Below are 11,486 nucleotides of genomic sequence, written 5' to 3'. Positions count from 1 at the left end.
GTTTAAAGATTTTATGTATTTTGAGAGAGAGAGAGAGAGAGAGAGAACAAACACACGAGCTGGAGGAAGGATGGAGGAGTGGCAGAGGGGGAGGAAAAGAATTTCCAAGCAGACTCCCCACTGAGTGGGAAGGCCAAGGAAAGGCTAAATCCCAAGGACCCTGAGATCATGACGTGAGCTAAAATCATGACCTAAGGCACCCAGGTACCCTTAAGATGTTTATAAACTATATATTTACAAACTATATATTACAATTAGGGTTGAAAAGTTACATTCTTTTCCTATGATGAGAACTTTAAAGATTTACTCTTAGTAACTTTTCAATATGCAACACAGTATTATTGACTGTGATTACCATACTGCATACTACTACTTCCATGACTTATTTGTTTTATAACTGAAAGTTTGTACCTCTTGACTCTCCTTACTCATTTCACCCCCTACCCACCACCATGAATGACCTTCCCTGGTGGCAGCCATCAGTCTGCTCTCTGTATCTAGGAGTTTGGTTTCATTTTGTCATTTCTATTTCACATATAACTGAAATCAGAGTATTTTGTCTTGCTCTAATTTCACTTCATGTAACATCCTCAAGGCCCATCCACACAGCTGCAAATAGCAAGATTTCATCCTTTTTTATGACTAAGTAGTACTCCACTGCATATATGTACCACATCTTTATCCGTTCATCCATCAATGGACACTTTGGTTGCTTCCATATCCTGGCTACTGGAAATAATGCAGTGAACACACTGGTACATCTACCTTTTCAAATTAGTTTTTCACTTTCTTCAGATAAATCGCCAGAAGTAGAATTGCTGGATCATATGGTGGCTCTATTTTTAATGTTTTGAGGAAACTCCATACGGCTTTCCATTGTGGCTGCACCAATTTCCATTCCCAAGGCATCTCCTCTCTTAATGGAAATATCTGGCCCATCAGCCAGTGTAATTCTCACCATTAGATTCCTTCTTGTAATTGCAGATTCGTATCTTCCCATTACAGAATTCATTTGCAGATGACCCTTGTTAAAATGCTAATACCCATATTAAGCTCTGTTAGCCGTCATTTAAATAAATTAATCAAATTAGTTAGTGAGTCATTTAGCAAGCCATTAGAAAGGGAATTACAAACAGAGAAGTTCTTTTGGTCCAGTCAGGAGCAGGGAAAATCTGGTTACAAGGTCTCCTGCAGAGGAAGCCACACATGGGCCTGGTGGCACCTGGTGTGGCAGGACGGGACAGGCAAGGCACTGGGCAGGGGACAGGTGGTCAGCAGGCATGGAGAATTACTTCCATTACAAAGTACACTGTACTTTGTCTCCTTTCCGTCCTTCACCCCTGTGCCCCATTTGACGATCTCTTCTCCTTCTGACATTCCAGAGTTCTTCCCTCAAAATGCAGATTGGTCCCAACTTATCCAAGAAGGCTGCACAGCAGATCTGCCACGTCATAGCCAACTATGAGGGGCTGAAAACTCCCCCAAGTGGCACTGCTCCTCATTGAATCAGCGACCCACACAACTTTCTACTTTAATGATACCTGGATTTCTATAGGCAGGAAACCTAAGCCTGAAATCACAACGCACATGGCTTTCCCCTGGTTCTGGTTTCTCCAAACATCTTCTGGAACACAAAATTTCACCGCTTTCTGTGGGGCAAGAGATGTAGGGCGAGGGTGGATGCCATCCTTTGGGAGGCAAACAGGAAGTCCATTCCTGCTCCCCGACTCATTACCTCTAAACAAATGCAAGCTCACAGCTGCTTGTCTTCCTTGATCCAGAATGTAGCAATAACTACACGAAAAGGCTTCCTACCTGGCAGTGTATGTTGGGAGAATTTTTCTTCAAAAAAGGAATGAAAGAATAAAATGCCCCTGACATGTAAACTAGGCTCTGTAATTAAGCACTTTAAATCTGCTTAGAACAATTTTTTAGTACTCAACTGCTAATGGAACTCTTCTTCAAAAATATGAAAAGAAAACCAGACCCAAGGTTCATAACCGATATAATAGGAAAACATTTTATTGTGGAACTCTTAAAGGCCAATGATTAAAAAAGGAAAAGAAAACTATCAGGCAGATTAAAAAGCTAGGCTGGGTGGTTAATCGCCAGAGTGACCAGAAAAACCGCACACGCGAGCATACCGCAGATACGAAGCAGGCTTAGAGATGGAAAGCTGGCCTATATCTGATCAAACTACCTTGTGGTTGTGAGAAAATCAGGGTGAGGAATAAGCATACACAAGCTTGGATTTAAAAAAAAAAAATCAACTTCTATTTATTATATTTTGCAACTATGATCTTTTAAAACGGTGGCCTTAGGAAAATCTGCTTTGGCAAGCAACTGCAGAGGCTCCTGTGGAGAGGAAGTGAAAAGACTGGGCTTATATACAAGGGCTGCTGGCACGTTCAAAGCGCAGGGGATAGTTCACAGAGCAGAATGTAGTTCTAAGTAAATGGGTTTCAGGCAATTTCAGTGTTAAGATAACATCATTAAGAGTAGAACAGATTGTGCTCAAACCCTGCTGTTTATAATTAACACGTTGCTTCCAAATACTCCAGGGTCCCTGGTAAATAGTCTTCTGCTCACATCCACCCAGACCAATCAGAGTATTTTCATCAGATTCCATGCTGGGCCAGCACCTGTCTGGACAAATCCAATAGAGCCAAAGAACTCCTCTCCCTGGCCAGCTAAGTAGTTGGATGAACACAGCTTGGCTTAGTCATTGTCACAGTGTCCATATGGCTTTGAAGCTTGTTTTCACAAGAAATCATACAAGTATTTTATTATGTCAAAGTTCACCGTCCTATAAACAAAAATAGATAATATGTTAGCATCCTCACCCCTAGACTGCTCAGCTTTGTATGTGTGGTTCTGGGAAGCACATGCAAAATAATTCGCAACCAATGCTAACCAATTCTATAGTGCTATCAAAAGCACCATAATAGGAATGGAATTAATTTTATAAAATGTCACTTGGAACAAAGTTTCTTTAAAAAGTTTTTCCTCCCATGCATAAAGTTTGCTTTTCTGAAAAAAAGGAAACGAAGTTAGAACTATTCAACATTCTGTATTTCAATTATACTAAAGAAAGTTTAGATTTCATTTGAAAGCTATTTGTTTTTTTGTCTAATAACCAGAGTAAAGTAATTAGAGATGCAGAAGTATTTAAATCTTCTCTGCTTCTGAACACTGTTTATCTTCCCAAACACCTGTTTTATCATTACATAATGCATAGCTCATCCGCCCTTGTTTGTAGCTTTCATTCTTTTCAGTCTTCTAACACTGGGTGACCTGTATGTGTATTGTAACTAAATCTGTATGATCCAAGAATACGATACAACAAACAGACGATGTAGATGTATATTTTTGTACTCTGATGGCAGGCAGAATAAAATAGCAGAGAGACAGAGACATATAATTATTCTTCTTTCTCCAAACTCATTCTTCACTATAAATATTCAGACTTGGAGGTTTATTATTTGAATAAATGGTCAAAATAATTAGTTATAATGATCTAGCGATAAGTATAAAATTAAAGCCTTAAAGTATTCAATTCTGCAAAAATAATCATCCATGGGAGAACAGTCTTTTAAAGATTCACTAATTGCACACTCTTATTTATTAAACCATCATCAATTAATGTTTTTGTCTATCATTTTGTAATACACGTTCTAAAAAAGTTTCTAAGCAAATGACTGACATATCAAATATTGTTTAAAATGTGGAAGAGGGAACTATGGATACTGCTTATGAAAACACATTTAAAAATAGCTCCAGTGAGATGCTCCAGCTATTGTGGTGCCTAAAGTAGGATCAAAGAATACCTTACTGTTTCATACCTTACTGCCTCTGAAGAATACTAAACCTTTCCAAGTGTATAAAAACACTTCCAAGACAATCCTGTTGTCATTAAGAGTAATAAAATAACTGAAAACAAGTATTAAAATAAAATTCTCAAGCATAAAGACATAAAATATGTGGTTATTACCTCATCATCTCTTTTAATGTTTTTCTTCCATTCAATTCTAGGACCTCCCAAAAATACTGGCAACAAGGTACCACAAGGCATTTTTTTTAAAAACAAAATCATAAGAAGTACAAACTTCCAGTTGGACAAAATTACCAAAAAACATAAATCATAACGGTCCAAAAGATCTTTTTTTAGAGGATCTTAGAAGGAAATGGATGTAAGAAGCTATTTCTAACCACAGGCAGAAAGGGAAGGGCAATGTGTGTGTTTCTCCAGGGATATATACCCACCATAACTTTGGGTCTTAAGGTTATAAACCTAAAGTAACAAGATAAGGTGGACTTCATGTTAAATTTTATTATTTTGGGCTTTGGGGTTTTTTGACATTGTGTGGGGAAAAAAATTTAGAAGCAGCTAAGATGAAAACATTTACATTCCAAAACTACAAGATTATAAGCTATTATTTGATAGAATGGGAGACAGTCATACAAAATGACCAATACAAAGACACACCTACAATACTAAGGAGGGAAAAGAACAGAATTACAACTCAGTAGTGACAGCACAGGAAAAGCGTCGGGATCACGGACTAGGACCAGAAGAAAACACGAACAAATGAAATACTGTGATTTGTTAGTGGTGGGGCTCCTCTATTCTACTCAGTCTAGTTGGGTAACTTTAGTAGTTTCTGCAATAAAGTTTTCTTTGGTAGAACAAATGGACTGATGGAAAAACACTACACTCTTTTATAAGACACTTAAAGAATCTATAAAAATTTCACTATGTTCCCTTTCTCTGCTTTGCCACTAGAAAGTACTCAAGCAAACTAAATGATACCATTAAGATTTTTGGATTTTTTTCAAGACAGACAATTATTCAGGAATTGAATATATAAGATCATTCCTTTAAGAAACATTTACTGCCCAAGATGTATGAATGTCTTAATCATCCCTCCATCCCCCAATGTAAACAGGTGACTTGCCAACTGTTCCCCACATATATTATTCTAAAACAAGGAAGAATTTGAAAGAATAACCACAAGGAAAACATCAAAAATTATGTCACACATTCCAAAGATAACTTTTTGCTTTATAGGATGCAGAGAAAAACAATTTACTGTAAACAACACTTTAAATTTCTACAGAGAGAATTATGTGCTTTGTATGTACTTTTCTCTGGCTTTTCATGGCTTCAGATGCATATTAAATTTATATAAATATGATGTTAAGGTTTTGGATAGTTTTTATAAAATATAGGAGATCCTTAGAACTAAAATGAATCATTTTCTAAACTAAGCATATAGAAAAAATAGGATAAACACAAATAATATCAGTGACAATTTGCCTAGGAGTAATTAATTCTTAAATCAGAATTCAGAATACTTTAATACAAGTTAGTTAAACGAAATGCCTAAAGATTTAAGATTTAATTTTGCTTTTATCCTTTGATTACACTTTATCAATTCCTTCACTACACTGAAATACTTTTTTTCTCACAGGATACTACTTTATTTCCTTTTACTTTTGTGGGCAGTTTGAGTTATTTTTTAGTTTGGTTCCACTGACAACTTGCAACCAGACAACTTTAAGCAATCTTCTTATGTTAGCAATGACTGTGTAAGAAAGAAACTTTAAACTACCATTCACATTAAGAACAACCCAAGGACAATTATTTAATAAGTTTCTCATTATTTTTCTTCTCCCATATTCTACCTCCATATTTTGTGCTTCCTTTAAAGCCTCCCACTGCTTCTCTGTCCAAACCTTTCCCCTGTTCCTTGGTCATTAAATTTCTCTACGTCCTTTACCTCTTCCATGAATGCTTTTTTCTCTTCTGAGCTTAACTGTAATCTGGCTACCCCTGAAGGACCTTGTCTCCTCTCCAGCTCTTTCTAATGATTAAATTCCAGGTAGTCCTTTGGGTAGGGTTGGTGTCCTGGTGCAAAGAGCTCTGCTCCTCTGATACTTGGTTCATTCCACTCACCACCTTGTGTCCCCCTGCCACCATGTCTTAGTCACTGATTCATGCCGCAACCCAGTTTGGTCTTCCTCTCCATCCTAAACTCTGCATAGTGACCTCATTGCATGTGTGTCTTTCCTAACTCCAATGGCCTTTTTTATCTCATGATCATTTTCCGAAATAATCTACCTCTAAAAACATAAATTCAGGCATGCTGTCCTCTGATCCCCAAGCTCTTTCTCTAAGCTACCTGAAACACCTTGACATAACCAGTTCACAAGCTCCCTCACTTCACTTACTTGTGACCTACAAATACTTATTGAGTATTATGTGCTAGGCACTGAACTACTGGCCCTCTGCTGGCTTTATTTCCTTCCTTCCCTTCCTAACTTAGACTCCATGGTCCATCACTTCAAGCACTCACTTGCTAGCATCCACCAAATTTACCTGGCAAAACCTCAGTCCTAAGTGATTTCAACAATATCCCTTTGCTGTCCCAGTACTTACCACATGGAATGCTATTATAGAAGATCTTAAGTTCCACAGATTGGTGTCACTGTAAATTCAAGGTCAGGATTTTTAAATGGGCCCTCAGTACTCCCAGCAAGTTCCTTCTCCTGATGGCACCTTCTTCTATTCCCCACAGCAGTTATTTCGAATACCCATATTCCTCTCGAACTGCTATTGCTTCTGTCCTTATTCTCAGTTTTGCTTCTCCGTTTATTTTTTTTTAAATATGTTATTTATTTATTTGACACAGAAAGAGAGAGATCACAAGAAGGGGGAGTGGCAGGCAGAGGGAGAGGGAGAAGCAGGCTTCCCACCAAACAAGGACCCCAATGTGGGGCTTGATCCCAGAACCCGGGGATCATGACCTGAGCCGAAGGCAAATGCTTAACTGACTGAGCCACCCAGGTGCCCCTTTGTCTCGCCATTTAGAGGCAAAATAGAAGACATCAGAATTCCCTTGACTTATTGCCACCAAACTTCCAAACTCAGCTCCATCTGAATCCACTTTTTCCTCATGTTATAATGCAAAAAGAGCCTCCTCTTTCATCCAGGGCTATTTCTTTCACTCATGTTTCTAAAATCCCATGTTGATATATCATTTCAGACTTTAATATCTCTGTCCTCTGTATCATTAATTCTCCTCTATCACCCCTTTCCCATCAGCATTTAAATATGTTCAAACTTTTAAATAATAATAACCCTACCATAGCTCCACGACCCCTTTAGTAGGTAACAATCCTCTCTTCCTTTTCACAGCAAAAAGAATCCTAGAATACAGGCTCATGAGGATAGGATATAAATCTGTTCTACTTGTTGCTATATTCCCAAAGCCTAGCACAGTGATCATAATGGGCAACACAACAAATATTAAGTGAACAAATGAATTAGAAACATTCTATCTGCTGCATCAATTTTCTTATAAATACTATTTAAATATGCTATAATCTGACTTCTAAACCACTATATTCCTGTAAGTATTCCTGATAAAGTTACAAATGATTGTTTTTCATTTTTTTTTAAGATTTTATTTATTTATTTGACAGAAAGAGATCACAAGTAGGCAGAGAGGCAGGCAGAGAGAGAGGAGGAAGCAGGCTCCCTGCTGAGCACAGATCCCGATGTGGGGCTCGATCCCAGAATCCTGAGATCATGACCTGAGCCCAGGGCAGATGCTTAACTGACTGAGCCACCCAGGCGCCCCTACAAATGACCGTTTCATCATTAAATCAGGTGGACTCGGATTTCTGGGCATCAGTTTGCCAGTTTTGACCATCACTCCCCTCCCTGAGGTTTTCCTACTTTTCTTGTGTATGTACCTCCATATATAACTGCTTAACCCACTTAAGCCTGTATCACAAGTATTTTTCTCTTTTTATCCTTCCAAAGTATGATTTTTAATAACTGTGTAGCGTTTTTTTAAATTAGAATGTACAATAAATTATTGATCCATTCTCCTGTTTTGGACGTTTAGGCTGTGTCCTGTGGTCTGATCATTCATTCTCTACCACAGGAGTCTGGAACTAGACATACCTACCTCTTCTTTGCTAAGTATCCTTGCAATCTCTTATCTCCACCACACCTTTATTTGGAATGAAACTCTGTCTCCTTAGCTCCCTTCTTGTTGCTTCCCCAAAAGACAAGCTCACAATGGTTCCCCGTCATCTGAAGTTTTACTGCTAATCGCTATAGGAAAACATGAACTATTTATATATTTAGCATATACTAAGTTTAAAGCATTGTTTAAGTTTAGTTAAGGCACTAATTGGCACAAATACAGTCTCTGTTTTGAGCTTCACAGACTTCACTGCAGAAAGATGAACTCTAATTATTAAGTAATTAAAACTATGATAAGTATCAGAGGATAACAATGAGACCTGTATACTTGTATACCTGTATACTGTGATTAGAGTGGGGGGATGATGGTGATCATGGTATGTTTAGGAATGCTTCTTTTTCATTTAAATTGAAATGTATAGGTTATGCGGTGGTTAGCTAGATAAAGGAGAGGAGGTGATGGAAAGTGCTGCATTTACAAAGATGGGAAGCAGAATGGTGAATATGAAGAAATAAAAACAGCCAGCAAGTTAAAATGCAAATACCTAGGGAAGCAGTGTGTGTACCAGATGTGGCTGGGCAACATAATGATATGGCAGAGGCCAGATCACTGGGGCCTTGTAAGCTACATTAAAGATTTTTGTTTTTTTTTAATCCCAAGAGTCATAGGAAACTACTAAAGCCTTTTTTTTTGGGGGGGGGGCATATAATGGACGTATAATATTTATATTATTTTCAGGAGCAAAACATCAACATATCGATTCCACAATTCTATACACTAGTCAGGGCTCACACAATAAGTGTAGTCACCATCTGTCACCAAACAACATTAACCCAATCTTACTGACTACATTTCTTATTCTGTATTTTTCATCTCCATGAATTATTTATTTTGTAACTGGAAGTTTGTACTTTTTAATCCCCTTTATCTATTTCACCTATCTCCCCACCTATTTCTCCTCTGGCAACCACGAATTTGTTGTCTGCATTTAAAGAATTTGTTTTTTAGATTCTACATATAAGTGAAATCATATGGGATTTGTCTTTCTCAGCCTGACTTACTTCCCTTAGCATGGTATCTTCTAGATCCTCCCACCTTGTTGCAAATAGCAAGATCTCATCCCTTTTATATGACTGAGTAATAGTCCATTGCATATATGTACCGCATCTTTATCCATTCATCTACCAAAAGACATGTGGGTTCCTTCCATATCTTGGCTATTGAAAATAATGCTGCAATAGAGGTGCATATATCTTTTCAAATTAGTGGGGGCTTTTTTTCATAAGGAGTTAATATCCAAATATATAAAGAACCTATACCACTCAACATTACACACACAAAAAAAATCCAATCCAATTAAAAAAGAGGATTAAAAGAAATTTAAAAATTAACAGAGGACATGAAGAGACACTTCTGCAAAGAAAAGATGCTCTGTCATCATCATTGAATCATCAGAGAAATGCACATTAAAACCACAATGAGATTATCTCCTCAAACCAGTCAGAATGGCTAGTATCAAAAATACAAGAAATAACAAGTGTTGGTGAGGATGGGGAGAAAAGAGAACCATCGTGTACTGCTGGTGGGAATATAAGTTGGTACAGCCCCTATGGAAAACAGTACAGAGGTGCCTCAAAAAATTAAAAATAGAAATACCGTATGATCCAGTAATTTCACTATTCTGTATGTACCCCAAAAAACAGAAACACTAACTCAGAAAGATATATTGCAGACTTTTAAGTAGGAGGGTGCCATTAAATTTGTATAAGATCATTCTGGCTGTAGTGTGGACAAGTTACAAAGGGTAAGAGCGGACAGAAGACAAGTCAGGAGGCTACTAGAGAAGAGATGGTGGTGGCCTGGTCTAGAGAGGTAACAGTACAAAGTAAAAGTAAAAAGTGAATGAATCTGAGATCTACAGGAGGGACTTTGTAGTCAACAGGACTAATGCTTGGACACTGCAAGTGTGGGAGAGAGAAATGTGAAGAATGACTCCCAGGTCTGAGGCCTGTACGACGTGGCAGACTGCAGTGTTAACCACTGAAATAGGCAACAGGAGAGGAAAGCTGAATCATTATATTTTTGTTAGCAGGCAGAAGTCGAGGTTAGAATTCCAGAGTTCAGTTTTGGAAATGTATTGATTTAGCTGAAAAACATCCAAAGGTCAAGAATATTAGAATTAAAGGTCTGGCCTTTAAAAACTGAGGAGTTATTAATATGGAGATGGTTGTTTAAGTCATGGGTATAGCTAAAACTGCCTAGGGAAGAAGTACAATAGGAACAGAGAAAAGAGCCAGGTCTCAAGGACCAGCTACATTTAAAGGTCAGGTGGAAAGGAAAAACTGGCCAAACAACCTTAGAAAAAATAGCTAAAGAATAAAGGGGAAAATCAGAAGACTGGAATCATGGGCTTTAAGAAAAAGCATTTTAAGGAGAGTGATCATCAGTGTTAGATGCCACTGAGAAGACAAACAGCCTGAGAACATTTCAAAAACCTTCTGGGGAAGATGGAGGAGATAAAATTCAGATCACAGGTGGAAGAGAGAGACCCCCCCCCCCCCCCGATCTACTGAAAAAGTAAAGAGAGAAGATGAACACCAATGTAGGTAACTGAAGGAGTTCTCAACTGATGGTTACAATTTCGTTCTGTAAAACAGGTGAATGCTGAACAGAGTAAACTGGAAAAGAGTCAAGAATCTAGGTTAAAAAGAATGCTGTGAACCATGTGCTCTATTCTTCAATACATGAGGTGGGATGGGTGGGAGGTTGGTAGAAGATAATCAAGTATAAGGAAAATGTAGAAACAGAGCCAGACTGCACAAGGCCCAAAGAAGTCCACATTTGTACAATAACTTGGGGGCAGTGGCAATCTGGAAGTGGCGACAAGAAAGAAGGGTGGCACTTAAGGAGCACCCAACCATGAGAGCTTAGTGCATGAGAAAATAAGTAGCTACCATTAGAGGTAACTCCAGGGGAAGGAGTATCCCCACGTAAGAATCAGGCTTTCATTAAGGCAACAAGGAATATTAGAAGACAGCAGGATATGGGAGGGAGAGAAAGAAAGAATGGAAGGTTTTATGAGCAGAAAAAGAACACAAAATATCATGGGGATGAGGAAGTGGAAGAGGGAATATGTGGGAGGAGGGAGGTGGTTATTCTTTGGACACTGCCCAAGGAAGGCAAAGAAGAGAAAATAAAGTAACAAAGCAAGTTACAGAGATCCCAGGTTCTATGACAGGATCCCAGGTCTGTAAGTCCTGCTCCCTTCTTAGGTGGTCAATGGAAGCACACTTCTCTGGGTGTGTTTAGTATCACTGATGCTACGAATCAAGTTCCTGTTTTGTTCACTGTATATTCATCATCTGGGGATTCATAAGCCTCTATCTTGTACATGTTTATGTTGGGGCACAACCCAACATTCAGACAAAATCCCTGAAATAAATACCCTTCATTCAAAAGTTATGTCTTCAACAGAGGCTTGTGCATACA

General features: G+C 38.2%; 1 protein-coding gene across 3 annotated transcripts in view; it reads right to left on the bottom strand.

Annotated features, from left to right (window-relative positions):
- Positions 1–2,258: 2,258 nt before the first annotated feature.
- ORC5 (origin recognition complex subunit 5) overlaps positions 2,259–11,486 on the bottom strand; it is a 92,345-nt gene continuing 83,117 nt past the window's right edge. For all 3 annotated transcript variants that reach the window (XM_047694830.1, XM_047694828.1, XM_047694831.1), the window contains one exon: positions 2,259–2,806. Coding sequence is in view for 2 of the 3 variants with exons in the window: in XM_047694828.1 (XP_047550784.1) it covers positions 2,761–2,806 (46 nt within the window). In the remaining variant the exon portion in view is untranslated. The remainder of the gene's footprint in view (positions 2,807–11,486) is intronic.

The sequence above is a fragment of the Lutra lutra genome, chromosome 11 (assembly GCF_902655055.1).
Source record: "Lutra lutra chromosome 11, mLutLut1.2, whole genome shotgun sequence".
Classification (NCBI taxonomy): Eukaryota; Metazoa; Chordata; class Mammalia; order Carnivora; family Mustelidae; genus Lutra; species Lutra lutra.
This window is presented reverse-complemented; position numbering and strand designations above follow the sequence as displayed.